The 20,278-nt window shown below is 47.3% G+C and overlaps 2 protein-coding genes across 11 annotated transcripts in view; both read left to right on the top strand.

Moving 5' to 3' along the window:
• SNRPE (small nuclear ribonucleoprotein polypeptide E) overlaps nt 1-20,278 on the top strand; it is a 196,244-nt gene that overhangs the window by 18,161 nt on the left and 157,805 nt on the right. The window lies entirely within an intron of this gene.
• Nucleotides 1-20,278, top strand: part of ATP2B4 (ATPase plasma membrane Ca2+ transporting 4) — a 115,845-nt gene that overhangs the window by 67,445 nt on the left and 28,122 nt on the right. For 8 of the 10 annotated variants that reach the window (XM_050762648.1, XM_050762732.1, XM_050762704.1 and 5 more), the window contains 10 exons: nt 6,622-6,819; nt 7,932-8,189; nt 8,677-8,802; nt 9,274-9,399; nt 10,515-10,550; nt 12,111-12,272; nt 15,469-15,683; nt 16,317-16,559; nt 17,799-18,040; nt 19,365-19,596. In XM_050762648.1, coding sequence (XP_050618605.1) covers nt 6,622-6,819; nt 7,932-8,189; nt 8,677-8,802; nt 9,274-9,399; nt 10,515-10,550; nt 12,111-12,272; nt 15,469-15,683; nt 16,317-16,559; nt 17,799-18,040; nt 19,365-19,596 — 1,838 coding nt within the window. The remainder of the gene's footprint in view (nt 1-6,621; nt 6,820-7,931; nt 8,190-8,676; nt 8,803-9,273; nt 9,400-10,514; nt 10,551-12,110; nt 12,273-15,468; nt 15,684-16,316; nt 16,560-17,798; nt 18,041-19,364; nt 19,597-20,278) is intronic. The other 2 variants (XM_050762695.1, XM_050762723.1) reach the window with 1 other exon arrangement.

The following is a 20,278-nucleotide window of genomic DNA, read 5'->3' as shown; positions in this document are numbered from 1 at the left end:
GGCCCACCTTGGGAAGGGTTTTGCTGGCCAGAGTGAGGAAAGCAGCATTGTACTCCAGGTTCATCATCCTCTGGCTGTGACCTTGAATGGATGGCTTTAAAGAAGTCTAGCAGATAGGGAGCAAATCTCCAAGCCGTGGGTGTGTTAAACTGGAGATGCTGAAGCAGGGAAACTGCGGTATACTTGGAAGAGTGGCATTTGGTTATTAGCCAGAGATGGCTAGATCTTGCATGGCCCTATTTTGATTTTAAGCTACTCCTCCCCCTCAGTCCCCAAATCCAGGGTTGTTGGGGGTTTTTTTAAATTAATTTTAACTTTTTTTTTCTTTTTTTGAGACAGGGTCTTGCTCTGTTGCCTAGGCTGGAATGCAGTGGCAAAATCATGGTTTACTGTAGCCTCAACCTCCTGGACTCAGGCAATCCTCCTGCCTCAGCCTCCTAAGTAGATGGGACCACAGGCGCATGCCATCATGTCCAGCTATTTTTTTATTATTATTTGTAGAGACAGAATCTTTCTGTGTTGCCCAGGCTGGTCTTGAACTCCTGAGCCCAAGCTCTCCTCCCACCTGGGCCCCCCAAAGTTCTGGGATTACAGGCGTGAGCCGCCAAATGAAGCCCAAATCCAGGGTTTTTAAGGAAAGACTTGAAAGGTTTATTGCTGCTGTTCTTCTCAAGTACCAAAAGAGGACTGCCTTCAAATCAACCCAGAGAAAATTCTCCCTGGTACTATATGTGTGGGAGAAGATTCTGCTGCCTCCTTTGGCAAGGTATCATAACTCAGACAGCTGGGAAGTCCCTCCTGATGTCTACCCTAGCCCCACCCTTTCTGGGGCTGAGCTGGTTCTGATAAGTGGTGCCTCTGCCAATGTCGTTGGCCCTTCCCTGCTGGAGCCAAGCCACTGAGGGCTGGGCTGCATTTCTCCTCCCAGGCCCTAGGTCCTGCACACTCATGGCAGACACAAATGTTCCACTGCTGTTTATTCCATGTTCCCACCCAGCCTGGGCAGGGGCCGTGCAACTCCCCAGCATGGGGTGGGGGTGATGACTTCACAGCTGAACATTCTGTTTGCCTCTCCCAGCTCATGTGTTCAGTCTGGTTCACAGGGCCAGAAGCACTCCCACTCTAGGTGGGGCTTTCTCTTTCATGTTCTTGAGGATAAGATTTCCCCTCAGTTTCCTGAGGAATTTCTAGGGGAAACCCTTTTCCTGTGTTTCCAGCATTCTCTCCCTGCCAATTTTTCCTTCCCCTCTCCAGGAGATTGTGTGAGTATCTGAGAAACCACTGCAGAGATCAGGGCCTTTTAGAGCCTTTTCCCGGGCTGGACAAGTATTTGTGTGAAATTACAGCTGTTGAGATCAGGGCCTGAAAGACTCTCTAGGGCAGAAAGAATTGGAATGGAAAGCCCAAAACTGGGGATTGGCCGATCTCCCAGTCCCACATGGCTTTCCCATGCCTTACCACATGTCAGAGAGGATTCCCAAGGCTACTACAGCTAAGATCCTTGACCTGCCCTGCCCTGCTGCAGGGCATACTGGGAACTGAGACAGCCACTTGACTTCTTAAGGTTGCTATTGTACGAGCTCAGGGTGACTTAAGGTGGAACACACAGATGAGTAGAAAATGGTGAAAAAAGAAGCAAGCAAGTGATTTTGAGGGCAGTTAGGTCATTTCATTTGCTTGGGTCCAAAAAAGGCCATAAGAAACGTTTTATTGAGTACAAAATTCATAGGTTTGGACTCTGATGAACCTGGTGGCGATGTTACCATCCCTGAGGCCAGGAAGGAAGAAGACAGGACTAATCCACCCCAATTGTAGACAACGGGAAGAGCGCTGGCTTGCTTAGAGGTACAGAGGAAAGCAGCATGCAACCCTGCCCTGTGGTGAAGGAAGTAGGGAGGCCAACCCTCGCTGATTGCCTGGGACTGAGCGGGGTTCCCAGGAGGCAGGAACTTCAGTGCTAAAACCTGGCAAGTCCTGGGCAAACCGGAACAAGTTAGTCACACTAGATTGAAGCCTCAGCTGAGTGCAGCTGCCTCCATGCCCCAGTGTCCTCTGTGTCTAGGTTGGCATCCAGTGGCCCGCTGTGGGGTGGCATAGACTCTGCCACTTACTAAGCTCAAGTAGTTATACCCCTGCCAGGCCTTAGTTTGGGTCTACGTCAAATCGGGTTAATAGTAGCTACCATGTAGGGGTTTGTGATGCTTGAATGAGAAGGCATGAATGTGCCTGGTGAGGCATCTGGCACATAGTAATCACTTAAATGTTAGCAATCTTAGTTATCACTCAGTTCATTCTACAAATTTGCATGTGTACGATGTGCCGGGCAATGCTGTAGGCCTGAGGAACGATGACAAAAATCCTGCCCTTGTGGAGGAGGTGAACAAACAATAAATGAATGCATCCTATTATATGCTAGGTAAGAAGACCTGTGGAGGGAAATGAGTGAGCAGGATGAGGGGGATCAAGAGTGCCGGGTAAATACAGTGGTCAGGGTAGGCCTCACTAAAAAGAAGACATTTGTTTTTTTTTTTTTTTTTTGAGACGGAGTCTCGCTCTGTAGCCCAGGCTGGAGTGCAGTGGCCGGATCTCAGCTCACTGCAAGCTCCGCCTCCCGGGTTCACGCCATTCTCTGGCCTCAGCCTCCCGAGTAGCTGGGACTACAGGCGCCCGCCACCTCGCCCGGCTAGTTTTTTGTATTTCTTAGTAGAGACGGGGTTTCACCATGTTATCCAGGATGGTCTCGATCTCCTGACCTTGTGATCCACCCGTCTCGGCCTCCCAAAGTGCTGGGATTACAGGCTTGAGCCACCGTGCCCGGCCAAAAGAAGACATTTGTACAAAGACCTGAAGGAGGTGAGGAAGTGAGCCCTCTCCAGCAAAGAGGAATCTGGGCAGAAGGAACAGCTTGTGCAGAGGCCCTGATGTAGACGCATGTCTAGTGCGTTCAGAGAACAGTAGGCAGTCTGGCTGGGCCAGATCTCAGTGAACATGGAGAAACTAGAAGGAGATAAGGACTGGGGGACGGGGGGGAGTCATAAGGGGCCTGGAAGCCCATCAAGTCCTTGGTGCCTAGTTTTACTCTAAGTAAAAGCCAGAGGGTTTTGAGCAGATGAATCGCATGTACTGCCTTAGATCTTAAAAAAGATCATTCTGGCTGATACATTGAGAAGAGACTGAGAACAGGAGAGCGAGGGTGGAGGCAAGGAGACCGGTTGGAAGACGATTGCTATAATCCAGATGAGAGAGGATGGTTTAGACCAGGATGATAACAGTGAAAATGGAAAGTGATTGGACTAGATATATTTTGAAGCTGGTGGGATTTCTCGACTACATGATATAGGAGATAGGGGGCTGGGCATCATGGATGATTACGGGGTATTAGCATGAGAGCAGAGAGGGACGGTAACCCTGTTCTCCACCCCTCGTACGTCCCTCTTTTTGGGAGGGAGGGTTTCATTAGGCTGTTGGGGTGCGCCTTATGATCTTTAATATCTGGTATCTTGCTTTGCCCTCATAATCATCTACTAAACCATGGTAAGGAGGAAAGGGCATCTCCTCCCTTTACATTGTGAATCCTGCTTCTTTGAGAAGCATCCCAGGTAGGTTAACAAATTACCAGCACTCCTGCTTCCCTTCAGCAAGCCTGGCTTTCCAGCACAGCAGGTCCAACTTGGCACAGCCTTGCCATCTCTGGTCCCTGGGGAGAAAGGACCAGCAAGGCCCTGCCCCCTGGCAAGTCTGCCTCTGCCTGTCTGGGGCTAAAGATGCCCTACCCAGAACACTTCTTTCCCAGGCCCTGGCTGTCCCTCCTACTAGGAACCTGACTTCTCCGGCTGGTGGGGGCAGGGAGCCTCTGGGGAGCAACTCAGTTTGCTTCTGGAGGTTTGGCCAATCCTCACAGCTCTGCGGGGCTCAGCTGTGCCACTGCGCTGGAGGCCAGGGTGATGTGCTTGGGCACTGGGAATCAGGAGACCCTGGGTAAGACATCAGGCACCACTTCCCTAACCAGCTCCTGTGTCTGTCTCCTAAGCACTAGCAAGCGAATGTGGTCTCAAAAGAGGGCCCTCACACCCCTGACTGCACAGGTGTGGATGCCAGTTCATCCCCTGCCCCTCACTTTCATCTTCCACCCCCCACATGTACCTTCCCAGACAGACGAGTATCTTGAGTATGTCTCCTGATGCTTTTTGTTTTATAGCATAGGGAAATGGAGGCCATCCCAAGCTCTGCAAATAATACTCCCTTGGGTACCTATTTTCCCATTTTCAAAATCTTTATCTGTTCAGATGTCTTCCTCAGGTCCTAACGCAAATCTCTCCTCTTGACACTTAAGGTAACACTCCTGGGTTTGTTTGGTTTTTGTTGTTGTTGTTGTTGTTTGTTTGTTTTTTGAGACAGAGTCTCTCTCTCGCCCAGGCTGGAGTGCAGTTGCGTGATCTCGGCTCACTGCAACCTCTGCCTCCCAGATTTAAACAATTCTCCTGCCTCAGCCTCCCTAGTAGCTGGGATTACAGACATGCGCCACCATGCCCGGCTAATTTTTTTGTATTTTTAATAGAGACGAGGTTTCACCATGTTGGCCAGGCTGGTTTCAAACTGCTGATCTCAAGTGATACGCCCATCTCGGCCTCCCAGAGTGCTGAGGATTACAGACATGAGCCACCATGCCTGGCCCACTCTTGGGTTCTATTCAGTGAAGATTTTCAGTGAAGAGTAGACATTTGCCCTTATATCACATCTGCATTCCTTCCTCAGCAACAGAATAGCCCTTCCCATTGACTAAAGTGTGAGGAAGGCCTCTGGCATCCAAGTCCTTTGCCTGTTTTGTCCCTGCAGCCCCCGTCATCCACTTCGTCTTGTTCTCTCTGTGAAGCTCAGTTGAAGTTCCCTTCCTCTGATTCTGACCCTCATCAGCTGCTAACCTTTTTTCAAGACAAAAGCCACCCCACCCTGCCTGTGGGAAACCCTTCAAACCAGCAGCCAACAACTTCCAGTGTCAAAACCAGTAATACTTTGCTTCAGCATGTAAACAACTTGATGAATACCAACTGGCATTAATCGCCACGGTAGGATTTCCCCTCTTCCCTTCAAGAGTAGCCCTACCTGGGGACCTGTGAAAGGACCCAACTATAAGGAAAGCACTGAGAATAATTCTGCCTATCTCTTGTCCTTCTGAGAAGGTGTCTAGAGAGTAGGTATGGTATGTATGTGGTACGTGGTCTGTGTGTGTGTGTGTGTGTCATATATCTGTGTGGTATGTACTGTGTATGTGGTTTGTGTTTGGTGTGTATGTGTCTGTATATTGTGCATATGGTGTGTGATGTGAGTGGTGTATGTGGTTTGTGGTGTATATGTGTCTGTATGGTATGTGTGGTATGTGGTGTGTGTACACAGAGGTATGTAAGCAAACATATGTTGGTGGGGAGGATGCTGGTGATCAAGTACTGTGTAGTATCTGAAAACTTTGTGGCCTCACCTTTCTTGTTCGCTTTTTATTCAATCTGAGTAGTAGTACTTCCCTTAGTACCTACTTAGTCTTTAGTAGAATGGTAGTACCTCTCAGTGGTGTGTGTTTGTGCCTCTGTGAGTGTGTGTGCATGCACACACATAGGCACACAGGTGTGTATATGTGTGTGACAGAAAAGGAGGGGCACATGTGCTTAAAGGGAATGCCCGCAAGTTATAGTCTCAAAGACTCTGCTCTGATGCTCCCCTAAAGCTCCTGGATCTTAGAATCAGGACACGTGTGTGGGCTCTGCCTCCATCCTGCATGACCTTGAGCAAGGAGCTTCTTCTTCCTGGCCTTTGTGTGTGAGCCAATGGATGGCAGCTCACTCTGCATTTAAATCACCACAGCATGTACCTGTTCATATGACATAAAAGTTCTATGTGAATCCCAAGAACCACTTTAATATTTATATTCTCAGAGCTGGACCCTGGGGCATACTCAATCAGTAGCAGATAAGATGTTATGTCTGGTTAGGAATTTATCCAGATTATACTTGTCACTAAGATAAGTGAGTGGTCCCGTGGCTGACCAGTTTCATTTTGCCCATTTTTAGCCTGAAAGTTCCACCCTCTCTGAGTCCTGGGTAGATGAGGATGGTTGTCTCTAACTGGATCTCATACGTGAGCACATCAGGAAGCAGGGGATCTTTTTTATTTATTTTATTTTAGAGACAAGGTCTCACTTTGTTGCCCAGGCTGGAGTGCAGTGACATGATCACTGCTGCTCACTGCAGCCTCAAACTCCTGAGGTCAGAACAGTCCTCCCACCTCGGCCTCCTGAGTAGCTGTGACTACAGGTGCACCACAGCATGCCTGGCTAATATTTGTCTTTATTGTGGAGACAGGGTTTCACAAAGTTGCCCAGGCTGGTCTTGAACTCCTAAATGTAAACAATCCACCCATCTTGGCCTCCCAAAGTGCTGGCATCACAGGCGTGAGCCACCACGCCTGGCTCTTTATTTTATTTATTTTTGAGACAGTGTCTCTCTCTGTTGCCCAGGCTAAAGTGTAATGGCGTGATCATGACTCATCACCACTTCAAAACTGCCTTTTATCATTTTCTTTTTTTTTTTTTTTTTTGCATTCATTCATCCACTCCTATCTCCTTTTCAGGTCTATCTGGGAACCCTGCAGATCTGGAGAAACGTAGGCAGGTGTTCGGACACAACGTGATCCCCCCCAAAAAGCCCAAAACCTTCTTAGAATTAGTGTGGGAAGCCCTTCAAGATGTCACACTCATCATCCTGGAGATTGCAGCCATCATCTCCCTGGTCCTGTCCTTTTATCGCCCTGCTGGTGAAGAAAATGAACGTGAGTGTCCTAAACAACTCAGCGTGACTCTTATCTGGGTGCTTCCCACCACCACCAAAAAGCACTTAGTATTGGTAGCTGACAGATTACAGCTTAAAACATTCCCCCCATTATCCAGAGTGGGCTTTCCAAAGGAAACCAGCAGTAGTACTAAGCTATTCTTCCAACTCATCCTTATTCCAAGGGTTCCTCCCCACCACACCCCCACCCTCTTTCTTCCATTAAATCTTTTTTCAGAATGTCAGGAATCCTCTACCCTTTTAAGACATTTTATTTATTTATTTATTTATTTATTTATTTATTTATTTATTATTTTTTTAATGGATTCTTGCTCTGTCACCCAGACTGAGTGCAGCAGCTTGATCTGGGCTCACTGCAAACTCCTGGGTTCAAGCGATTCTCATGCCTCAGCCTCCTGAGTAGCTGGGATTACAGGTGTGTGCCATCATGCCTGGCTAATTTTTGTATTTTTAGTAGAGACAGGGCCTTACCATGTTGGCCAGACTGGTATCAAACTCCTGACCTCAGGTGATCCACCTGCCTCGGCCTCCTCAAGTGCTGGGACTACAGGTGTGACCCACTTGCCCGGCCTATTTAATAATTTTTATAACATAGAGACAAGGTCTCACCATGTTGCCCAGGTTGGTCTCAAACCTCTGGGGTCAAGCGATCTGCCTGCCTTGGCCTCCCAGAGTGCTGGGATTACAGGTGTGAACCAACATCCCCAGCCAGGAATTCTCTACCCTTATCCAACCAACAAAACCCTGCATCTCAAAGTGCCCCCCGCCACCAATTGTCTCACATTATGGGAAACAGTAGCAAAAGCCTGACCATGTTGGGAACCATAAGTGTGACATTACATGTGACTTGCCTAAATTTGATAGTTTGTACTATTTAGTCATTTACCTCTTTTGGATTAACATAAATAGTTACACTCGTGATAAGATAATACTCAATCCTACTATCCTCTGATATCCTCTTCCAGCCAACAGTTGTGTTTGCTATTATTCACTTTTCCTGACTTTCTATCTTGGGATTGTGGAAGCACCACTCCCATTTCTTATTGTCAACAAAAGCCCTTCAGTGACTATTTCTCTCCCTTCCTGGGATAGTGTGTGGTCAAGTTGCAAGTACCCCAGAAGATGAAAGTGAGGCACAAGCTGGCTGGATTGAGGGGGCAGCCATCCTTTTCTCAGTGATCATCGTGGTGTTAGTGACTGCCTTTAATGATTGGAGCAAAGAGAAGCAATTCCGGGGGCTGCAGAACCGCATTGAACAGGAGCAAAAGTTCTCCATCATCCGAAATGGTCAACTCATCCAGCTCCCTGTGGCTGAGATTGTGGTCGGTGATATTGCCCAAGTCAAATACGGTGAGAGCTCCGTGTCTCTTTTGCTTACCCCACTACCACCCCCATTTAAGGGATAGGTCCTTTGGTATGAGGGGGCTGGGAATTGCTGAAAACCCAAAAAGATAAGATCCAAAACTGTATTCACTTCTAGGTTAGAGTTTAAAGAGGTTGTGGGAAGGAATTTCAGAAAGGAGTAGCTGAAGCTCTACCACGAGATTGTCAGACTTGTACTCTGTGTGTCTTAGGGTTAAAAGTGTGTAATATTCAGGCCATGGAAAGGTGTGGGGATGAATAAGAGTTTGAATTTATAATGCCTGGAAAGCAACCTTCTCCCAGGTTGTACAGAGCTGAAGTCTTGTAAAGACCCTCCATGTACTCACGACCATTGCCCTCCAGATAGGGCCCACGGGAGCAGCCGTGAGATGGGGTTGAAGGAGTTGGAGGTCCCTACCCTCAGCCAGTCTCTTACTATCTCCTTCACTGTCCCTTCTTCCCCTTTGTGCTCTAGGTGATCTGCTGCCTGCAGATGGGATCCTGATCCAAGGGAATGATCTGAAGATTGATGAGAGCTCTCTGACAGGGGAATCCGATCATGTCAAGAAGTCCCTGGACAAAGACCCCATGTTGCTCTCAGGTATAGGCCCTGGCTACCCAAGTTCCCATTTACCTCCCTGCAAACACCCAGGCCACAGGATCCAGACCCTGTTCTCTCTTCTGACTGTGTCCCATCTCCTTCCCTGGGATTCAACTGGGGCAGCAGCATTTTGGTGGGTGGAATACAAGGATATCAGGCAGCCTAAATGAAGTTTTCCGTGAAACAAGTGTAATAAGGCCCTTGAAGGGGCTCTGCTGGTTGCAGGGGTGGGAGTGGGGGCAGGAGGGAGGGCTTACCCTAAAGCAGTCAGACACATTTTCCTCCTTACTCCCAGTTTGTCTGGTCTGTTTTAAATGTGCCCAGCTCTTGACCTTTTCCTACTGTGCTAAACACATCATTATCCATGGGGTAGGGAGGACTATTTTTTTCTTCTAAATTTGTGTTTCATATCAAATCATATCTAGGTATTAAAAAAAAACATTCCTTCCCATCTTCTCCTTTCCCATGTAGGGACCCATGTCATGGAAGGTTCTGGCCGGATGGTGGTGACGGCTGTTGGTGTCAACTCTCAGACTGGAATCATCCTTACTCTCTTGGGGGTCAATGAGGATGACGAAGGGGAGAAGAAGAAGAAAGGTAAGGGGCATCTGGACTGAGATTCTCTTTCCTCTCATCCCCATGGACAAACAAGGAAGTGAGGGAGCAGATCTGGATAGAAAGCATGGTTAGAAGAATCTGCTGCGATGAAGAAAGCAGATATCCAAACTCCTTGCTGAGATAAAGATGTAAATCCTTGGCTCCAGGGGGCTCTGATGAAAACCAGGTCCTGGCTCTAGGCTCCCAAATCAGGTTGAATTTGAGCTTGATTTTTGTGTCTATTGGTGGCTTGTAAACGGGTAAGTTATAAAGCCTGCCCTAAATAAACTGGCTAGGTGCTGTAGCCCCAAATGCCTTCCATGTACTCCTCCTCCCCCAACTTTCTTCCTCAAAGATGGGGGGTTAAACGAACCATCAAGACTAAGAGAAAATTGGCCAGAAGAATAAAATAGATTTCTGCCGAAACTGTGGGCTCTCAGTGGAAGAGACACACAGCTAGAAGAGTAGGAACAGTTAGTTCAGTCTTTGCCCCTCAGTTATTCCTGAAGGAAAGAATAAGAGGGAGAAAGAGGAAAAGATACTAAAACCAAGTCTACCCGTTTCCCTAAGCATTCCTTCTTCCCTTAGGGGAGAGAAGGTTTCTACCACATGGCTGGAGAATCATCTTGAGCTGTTTAGTGGAGGACAGTTTATGAAAAGGAAACAAAACACATTCCCTCAGGAACTAAACAATTCATTTCTGCAGCTGCCTGCAGATGAATAAGGAGGAAGCTTGCCTGGTGCTGTTGAAGTAACACGGAGACACCTTTCAGAGTCTTTGCCATCAGGCAGAAACAGTTCAAACCTCTCACTTCCTAATCCCCACCCTATTTTTCCAAGCAATGTGACTCAGGCCAGGAGCAAGAGAAAGCACCTCAGGTGTGAGTATGCACTCACCTACGTGAGCGTTTTGGTGGCTATCCCGAGGATTCATGAGAGCCTCTAGCAAGAATGAATGAAAGCAGAGATGTGAGCTTCCTTTACATTTATGTCCCTTCCCTGCAACCCGACCACTTAACTGTCGCCCTTCTGGGCTCTGAGCAGGACCAACAAATTGGATCTCTTAATAGTCACTTTGGGTTTCGACCCCACTTTTTTCTTTCTTGTTCAAACAGGTAAAAAGCAAGGAGTCCCTGAAAATCGCAACAAAGGTAACCTCTCCAACCACTCATTTACCATCTCTACCTGCCCACGCTCAAACCAGACCTTTCCAGGCCATCTGCCTTCTCCCTTTTCCTCTCCATAAATCTGTTATCTCCTGCTGTGGCTCAGATGCCTCATCCTGAGGAAGGTGCAGAGATTTTTGGGGTGGTCTCAAGGGCCTGATCCCAATCTAAGATGGGACAACAGCACCCTCTGCTGTTGGCTCACAGAATGTCATGTCAAGGTTTCTCTTGGGGAGTGTGTAGGATTGATCTGCTCTTCCCAGGGAGCTGAGCTCTGCTTCATTGCCCTCAGCCTGATTTAAACACCAACAGTCATCAGTTCCTGGGTTGGAAGACTTCAGGGTCCTCATGGCGGAGGGAGGTGGGGTGGGCAGTCCCTGCACCCTCCTCTTGATAGCTTCCTCATCGGTGTCCTCTTCTGGTCTGGATCCCTTCTCTGCTGGTCTTCTCAGGGGTGCTTGGAGAGAGCCCCTTCTCTGTACCTCTCTCCCCACCTCTCTTCTTTGTTCTTGCCACAGTCTGTTTTCTTCCTCCTGATCTGATGTGTGTTTCTCTTTTGGTGGCTGTGTTCACATTCCATCTCTGTCTTCTTGTTTGTGAGTCTGACAGCAGGGACTACTCAGGAAGGGTATCCTAAGCAAGGGGCTGAGCCCTGCAGGGGTGAAAATGGAGTGGTGCTGGGAGCCAGCAAGAACTGCTCTCTTGTGACACTCCTAGAGATTTGTTTTTACTTTGTAACCCGCATCACAGCAGTCTTTAGAAATAAAGTCATCACATTAGAAAACCAGAGCTAAACAGAAATAATTCTTTAATTTTAGTTCTTTAACTCTTCTTTTAAAAGCAAAATGGATTTATATGTCTCTCTTTATCCCTGCTTTCTCTTATTACAGGAGGTCCCTCACACCAGCTTCTTCCCTCTTCCCCAAAAGACTTAACCCTAGGTCCCACTCTGTATCTCTCTACCTTTGTTAGGCAGGGAAGAAAGGGAATTTTCTTTTCCTATCCTTCAACTGCTAGAAGGAGCTGGAAAATACCCTGGGTCTGGGGGTATGTGTTTCTTCCCTGACAATCGAGAGAGAGAGAGAGAGAGAGAGATAAACCATTTAACAGAGCAATCTTGTGCTCTAGAAACATCTACCAACCCTCTCCTTCAGCCCCTTTCTGCAGTAAAGATTCACTATTTTAAGCACTGAGTTCCAGGAAGGATGGTTGTTTTAATAGCGCTTAGTGACATGATTAATCCCCTTGCTGGAATAAATCTGGCTTGGGACTCAGGTAGTGCCAGGAAGCTGCCACTGAAGAAGAAATCCATATCCTAAAAGCACCCCAGTTTCATCTGAAGTCATTAGAATATTATTCCAAAGGCCCTAATAGAGTGTTGAAGGCAAGTTCCATGTCTAGCATGGGTTGCGAGTGGTCGGGACTGATGTCAGGTCCAAGGTATATTCTGGGAAAGAGACAGGAAGGTTTTTTGGTTTCCACCTGCCTGCCACTCAGTGCTACCACCTTGCCTGCTCACCTGTCCTATTTGTGTGTACACTCTAGCAAAGACCCAAGACGGAGTGGCCCTGGAAATCCAGCCACTCAATAGCCAGGAGGGAATCGACAATGAGGAAAAAGACAAGAAGGCAGTCAAGGTGCCTAAAAAGGAGAAGTCAGTGCTGCAGGGCAAGCTGACTCGCCTGGCTGTTCAGATTGGGAAAGCTGGTGAGTAGGGTACAGCCTCATTGTGGTTATCAGTGTTATCCTGCATCCTCATCACTTTTATCCCCTTCTTTCTGCACCAACTGAGACTGGCAGAAAGAAGGTGAAACTTCAGAATGGCTACTTGGGGCTAGGCAGCTGTGTCCCTATCTCCGCCACTGTTTGGTTTCTCCCTAGGCTTTTTCAGAGAGAAATGTTTTCCTGTGTGTAAGGGTTAATGGCCGTGAGATCTCTTAATCCAAATGAATGAGAAGTAAAGAGCATATATTACAGTAGGGGAGATTTACATTAGCAAGAAGGAAGATTTTAATAACTACTTACCTGTCTCTTGTTTTGGGTTGTAAATTCCTTAAAGATAGAGAAGGCTGCAGCTTGCTAGAGGCAATTCCCTAGCATAGTAGTAGGATCTGGCCAAGCAAAAAGCAATAAATACCAAGTAAGGACTGGAGGAAGAAGGAAGGCTGTGGTTAGACAGGCCCTCTCTAAATGCACTCTGCATATGAGAAAGTGGCTTCTCCATCACTTGCCTCTGCATTTTCCTGTCTTACCACTTTCTTTCAATGGAGGGGGAGAATGGGGAGTGGGAAGAAGAAATAGAAGATTGCTACTTCAGTGGACATATCCCTCAAGGAATAGTTTTTTTGTTTTTTGTTTTTTGGGGTTTTTTTTTTTGAGATGGAGTCTTTCTCTGTTGCCCAGGCTGGAAGTGCAGTGGCACCATCTCAACTCACTGCAGATTCCACCTCCTGGGTTCAAGCGATTCTCCTGCCTCAGCCACCCAAGTAGTAGGGACTACAGGTACACACCACCACGCCCATCTAATTCTTGTATTTTTAGTAGAGATGGGGTTTCACCATGTTGACCAGGCTGGTCTCGAACTCCTGGCCTCAAGTGATCCGCCCACCTCGGCCTCCCAAAGTGCTGGGATTACAGGCATAAGCCACCGTGCCCTGCCAGAGAATAGTCTTTTACCACTGTTTATTCTGTGATTCCACCTTTCTGTTTACCACAATCATAATCAGCACATTTCTGCACTTTATACAGCTGTGTGCAACTTACCTGGGGGTCTTGTTAAGGTGTAGATTCAGTTCAGAGGGTCTGGTGTGGAGCCTGAGATTCTGCATTCCTAACAAACCCCCACAGGATGCCAACACCGCTGATTCAGTTTGCACACACTGGATGGTGGGATCCATGCTGCCCACCATAGCAGCCGCTCACCACATGTGACTGCTGCAATTTAAATTAATTACAAGTAAATAAAGTTAAAAATCCAGTTGCTGGGGCACATTTTAGTTGGTCACGAGCCACATGTGCTAGCAGTGGCTGTCATATTGGACAGCACAGATAGAGAACTTCTTACGTTTCACAGAAAGATCTACTGGACTGAGTTGGCCTAACCTCTTTGTGTCCGTTCTAGTGCCCAGCTAATTTTAACTGCTGTGAAATCTCTTGCATATAAACTATACATGGATGAGATGAATTGCAGGGGCAGAATCAAACACACAGGTCTGAAACATTAAATATACCCCACCTAACCCTTGTACTATTCTCCTAATCCTTACCTTGGTTTTTTATTGTTGTTTTTGCTTATTTGTTTGTTTGTGAGAAAGCCTCACTCTGTCATCCAAGCTAGAATGCAGTGATGCAATCTTGGCTCACTGTAACCTCCACCTCAGGGGTTCAAGTGAGTCTCCCGAGTAGCTGGGATTACAGGCATGCACCACCATGCCTGGCTAATTTTTAGTAAAGACAGGGTTTCGCCATGTTGGGCAGGCTAGTCTTGAACTCCTGTCCTTGAGTGATCTGCCCCTGGCCTCAAGTAATCCCATGGCCTCAAGTGATCTGCCGGCCTCAGCCTCCCAAAGTGCTGGGATTACAGGTGTGAGCCACTGCACCTGGCCCCTGCCTTGTTCTTCTTAGAGAGTACAAGCTACCTGATGGCTGGCCACTAGTCTCCTTTGTTGCTTTATTTTATATGTTAGGCCAGTCCAGGAATAGGGTGAGGCAAGTCAGATGCCTTCCACCACCTGAAGAGTGAGTTCCTTCTTAATTTTGCACTCTCAGTGGCTTGCTTCTCCACCTGAGTCCTGGCCCTAATCAAGTAAAGTACAGAAGAATTTGCTTTCATTGATATCATCATCTCTAGCCTTGCTTGGAGGCCCCTGAATCATCTGGCCCTTGGGAAAAGCAAAAACCAAAACCAGACAATGATTTAAAGCAGAGCTTTTCCCAAATATTGTGCCACAGTTAGGGACAGTTGTCCCCAGATACTGATTCCATCAGCCCTCAAAGCATTCAGGCAGCACCCATGGCAATCAGAATCCCTAGGCCAGTCGGTTTTGACCTTCAGCAGATTCTTTCATGTACTGTAATGTGTAGGGTCACCAACCGTCCAAGTTTGCTTGGGATTTTCTCAATTTTAGCAAAACCCCACATCCCTGGAAACTGTTCAGTAGTCTCGGGATGGTTTGGTCACTCTACCAATGGGCCATACCAAAGACCTCTCAGTACTTTCATTTCGTCATCTTTAAAAAGGGAGTGATAATAGTAACCTATTTCACAGGGTTGTTGTGAAGTGCTTGCCTGGCCCACAGTAGGTGCCCACATAAATATTTACTGTTATTGGCATCTTCTATGTGTGCCATGACAAGAGAAAGGTTGGGAAGCACTGTTCTAAGAGTTAGCCATGCAGGTGATACACTAGCACCACAGAGGCATTGCTGTAAACAAGGTGTGAATTGTCCAGCATTCGGAGGTTAGTAGGGGAGAAGTCAAAATTGATAAACTACTAGGAAATGGACAAATACAGTCATGACATTATGAATCGTAGGGAGAGGGTGGGTGTGGAATAGGATCATAGAATGCTGTTTCAGGAAACAGATCAACCCCCTGATTTATGAATGAGGAATTTGATCTAGGAAACAGGCCCAGAGAGGGTCAATGACTTGTCCAAAGCCACAAGTCAAGTTAGTGCAGTGCTGAGAATAGAACCTGTGTCTTTGAAATACGAAACCAGTGTTTGTTCCTTATGCTATAATGTATAAGCAACAGAGACTGGGCGGGGATTTTAGTAAGTCTTCCTGGAGATGGTGGTTTTAACAATTGGCAACAAAGGCTACAACTGATGCCATTCTATCTCTGGCTAGGGCCCTAGAAATGCCCTCAGGCCTGGGTTCATGTGACTTGTTTCTCTGGACAGGTCTGCTCATGTCTGCTCTCACAGTTTTCATCCTGATTCTATACTTCGTGATTGACAACTTTGTGATAAATCGCAGACCATGGCTCCCTGAGTGTACTCCCATCTACATCCAGTACTTTGTCAAGTTCTTCATCATCGGCGTCACTGTACTGGTGGTGGCTGTGCCAGAGGGGCTGCCTCTGGCTGTCACCATCTCACTGGCCTACTCTGTGAAGGTGAGACTGGAACAATCGTATCTCTTCCTTTAGGATAGAGATGGGAGGAAAGGGTACCATGTAACCCTTAGTGAAAAGATAAGCCATTCTATCATCTGTAAACTTTGGCTGGTGCCTCACAAGAGCAGAAGTCCCTGGTGTTAATGGAAGGACCATCTCTGTCAGATGCATCAATGTTGAAATGACCCTGTAGAACCTTCAGAGAATGACAAAAATGGTATCTTGGATTTTTTTTTTTTTTTTAAGACAGAGTCTCACTCTGTCACCCAGGCTGGAGTGCAATGGTGCAACCTCGGCCTCCCAGGTTCAACTGATTCTCGTGCCTCAGCCTCCCAAGTAGCTGGGATTACAGGTGTGCACCACCATGCCCAGCTACTTTTTGTATCTTTTGTAGAGATAGGGTTTCACCATGTTGGCCAGTCTGGTCTTGAACTCCTGACCTCAGGTGATCTGCCCACCTCAGCCTCCCGAAGTGTTGAGATTACAGGCATGAATCACCGCACCCAGCCAGTATCTTGGATTTTTGTGTGGGACTGGAAGATGAAATATGGAGAGATATTGGCTAGGAAATGGCTTTGACCTATATTTAGGAGAGTCCAGTTAGTCCCCCCTCAAGTCTTTTCTCCTTTGTAGAAAATGATGAAAGACAATAACCTGGTGCGGCACTTGGATGCTTGTGAGACCATGGGCAATGCCACCGCCATCTGCTCTGATAAGACGGGCACGTTGACCATGAACCGAATGACTGTGGTACAAGCTTATATTGGGGGCATCCATTACCGTCAGATCCCAAGCCCTGATGTCTTCCTGCCCAAAGTCCTGGACCTCATTGTCAATGGCATTTCTATCAACAGTGCTTATACCTCCAAGATTCTGGTAAGCATCTCCTTTGCCTAGACACTCAGAATGGGTGGTTGGTTGGAAGGGAACATCCATTTTCTCTGAAATGAACCCGCTTATTGTTTACACTGCCTAAATTGCCATCCCTAAATTCTCATCCCAGGTGAGAGTGAGCACCATTTCTCACTCTGGAGTGAACATGTTTGGGTGAGACTATGGAAAAGTACCTGGGAGTCAATGGAGGGTTCAGGGCAAGGGCCTGTAAGAATCTATGGCCAGGAAATACCCTCCCAACTAGCATGTAAAGGCAATGTCTCTAAGGAGGGCAAGTAGAACGTATCCCAAAGTAGAATTGGGCTTATCAGAAGTAAATTACTCACTTTCTAGAAACAAGCACAGAGTATTAGAATAAGACCCACACAAGGCGAGACACCAGCACTACCACTAGAGCAAACTACAAAATCCCTAAGCCCTGGATGGCACAAGGATCACAGTTACTACTGACCACTCTCTGCCTATCCTTGAAAAAAAACAGGCTGGGCATAGTGGCTCACGTCTGTAATCCCAGCACTTTGGGAAGCCAAAGTGGGAGGATCGCTTGAGCCCAGGAGTTTGAGACCAGCCTGAGCAATATTGTGAGACCTCATCTCTACAAAAATAAACAAAATTAGCCAGGCATGATTGCGCACCTGTAGTCCCAGCTACTCGGGAAGCTGAGGTGGGAGGATCACTTGAGCCTAAGAGGTCAAGGCTGCAGTGAGCTGAGATCACACCACTACAGTCAAGCCTGGGCAGCAGAGCAAGATGCTATGTCAAAAAGAAAAACAAAAAAGATGCCAGGTGCGGTGGCTCACACCTGTAATCCCAACACTTTGGGAAGTCAAGGTGGGCAGATCCCCTGAGGTCAGGAGTTTGAGACCAGCCTGACCAACATGGTGAAACCCCATCTCTACTAAAAATACAAAAATTAGTTGGGCATGGTGGCAGGTACCTGTAGACCCAGCTACTCGGGAGGCTGAGGCAGGAGAATCACTTGAACCCGGGAGGTGGAGGTTGCAGTGAGCCAAGATTGTACCACTGCACTCCAGGCTGGGCAACAGAGCGAGACTCCATCTCTAAAAAAGAAAAGAAAAAAAAACAAAAAACAAATGTTATTTCCCCCATGAGCTCCAGGTATATAATGTGAAGGCTTTGTAAATGAGTTCGTTCCTCCCTAAGTTCTCTGCCTTGTCAAGGCATCTTACTCACTAGTGCTGTGTATATTTCTTCTCCCAGCCTCCAGAGAAGGAGGGAGGCCTGCCTCGGCAGGTGGGAAACAAGACCGAGTGTGCCCTGCTAGGCTTTGTCACAGATCTGAAGCAGGATTACCAGGCTGTGCGTAATGAAGTGCCCGAGGAGAAGCTCTACAAAGTGTACACCTTCAACTCAGTGCGCAAGTCAATGAGCACCGTCATCAGGAATCCCAGCGGTGGCTTCCGTATGTACAGCAAGGGCGCCTCTGAGATCATCTTGCGCAAGTGAGCACCCCTGACAGCTCTGCTTCCCTTCAAGAGCCTCTCCTCAGGAAGGCATGGGTGCACACCCCACACTGAACCCATGCGGATGAGGGAGCCCTCCAGCCAGGTGGTGCCATAATAACTAATATCCAAGTGTCTACTCAAGCCACGCATGTTATTTAAGTGCTTACGGTGGCTTGTTGTATTTAATCCTCACAACTCAGGAAGGTGGGTACTGTGATGATCCCAGTTTTACAGATGAGAAAACAGAGATATAAGGAAGTTAAGTATCTCACTCAAGGTGATACAGCTGACAGTGGCACAGCCAGGATTCAGACCTGGACTATCCTCAGTTTCCATTTCCTAATCTGAAAACAGAGAGAGCGGTACTCAGCTCCTCACTGTAACTAAATGATTCAATGTATGTAAAATGCCTTGTACATAACAAGTACTAGAAATGTTTGTTCTGTGTTCTCTTTTCCTTCTCTTTCCTTCCCATTCCCATTTCTGATTACAGGGAATTTATGTAACTTTAAAAGTGACTATTCGGCCAGGCGCAGTGGCTCACGCCTGTAATCCCAGCGCTTTGGGAGGCCGAGGCAGGCGGATCATGAGGTCAGGAGTTCGAAACCAGCCCGACCAACATGGTGAAACCCTGTCTCTACTAAAAAAAAAAATACAAAAATTAGCCGGGCATAGTGGTGCGCACTGTAATCCCAGCTACTCAGGAGGCTGAGGCAGGAGAATCGCTTGAACCCAGAAGGCAGAGGGTGCAGTGAGCCAAGATCGCACCACTGCACTCCAGCCTGGGTGACAGAGTGAGACTCTGTCTCACCAAAAAAAAGTGACTATTAATAGATTACCCATAGATCATCAAAAGTTGACCCTACTTAGGTATAGGGCCAGTAGGGCTGAATTAACCAGTACCCCAACTTGGCTTTAGCCACCTTCTTTTAATCAGCACATTCTTGTATAGGAAACCTCCCCCTAAACCACCACCACACAGTGAGCACTATTCTGAATACTCGGATTGAAAAAGTCTCTCTGCCTTCAAGAAGTTCAAAAGAGCAGGGGATTCACAAATGACTCGCATTGCATTCACATATGGGTAAGAATAGATGACATGGGAGAATCCTACTCTCTACCTACCTAGACCTTACTCCATCCACAGCCCACCCACCTTGGAAAGAGGGACTCCGCTGGGTGATGGACGAAGGAAATGTTTGGCCACGCTTGGAGCAATGTCTTTAGGAATAATACAGAGTGGCCAAAATGTCTGTCAATGATTGTAGAAACGTATTGAGTGGGAAGGGAGACACCGTGTTCTTACTGTGCGCCTCCCCAGGTGTAATCGAATCCTGGACCGGAAAGGGGAAGCAGTGCCATTCAGGAATAAAGACAGAGATGATATGATACGCACTGTCATCGAGCCCATGGCCTGTGATGGACTCCGGACTATCTGCATAGCTTACCGGGATTTCAATGACGCAGAGCCCTCTTGGGACAATGAGAATGAGATCCTCACTGAACTGACCTGTATCGCAGTGGTGGGCATTGAGGACCCTGTGCGCCCAGAGGTGAGAGGGTGGGAAGCCACCCAGGAGTCTCAGGAAGTGGAGTACTAGTTCCCTTTCTAGTTGTGACCCCAGGCAGGTAACCTAACTGCTTCTCACTTACAGGGATAGATGTTTCTGTGCTTCCTGCTTCACAGGACTGCTGTGGAGTACCAGTTTGATAGAATGTGGCATTCCTAGGGTTAATGCTGTCTGAGTGTTCAGAAGCAAAGGGCTTATTGGGCTCATTATTTGACACTTAAGTATTGTCAGGAGATTGATTTAATCAGGACACCAACTTTGTCTTTAGCTCCCTCCTTTCAATCAACACAATCTTTTTGAGTAACTGCTGTGTGCTGATAACTATTCTAGACACTAGGGGATTGAAAATCTCTGCTTCTAAGAAGCATAGACAGATGGACTATTAATTGTCAAGGCCCAGAGGCATGAGAGGGTGTCATGCATGTGGGAAATTACAAAGAGCTGATATGGTTGGAGCATGGGCCAGGTGGGTGGAGAGTGGCAGAAGCTTCTGCTAGAAAAGAAAGCAGTGGCCAAATCGCAAAATGCCATCCATGCCCTGCCAAGGAGTCTCAATTGTGAGTGGAGAGCAAGTTTTTACACCTGGCTCCCAAAGCAAATTTCCCCTTCAACTCGTGGTGCAATAGGGCAAATTCAAATGTGACTGCTGTAGGTAGGACAGAAG

Source organism: Macaca thibetana, chromosome 1 (assembly GCF_024542745.1).
Source record: "Macaca thibetana thibetana isolate TM-01 chromosome 1, ASM2454274v1, whole genome shotgun sequence".
Classification (NCBI taxonomy): Eukaryota; Metazoa; Chordata; class Mammalia; order Primates; family Cercopithecidae; genus Macaca; species Macaca thibetana.
The sequence above is the reverse complement of the archived record's forward strand: the minus strand, read 5'-3'. Positions and strand labels throughout refer to the sequence as shown.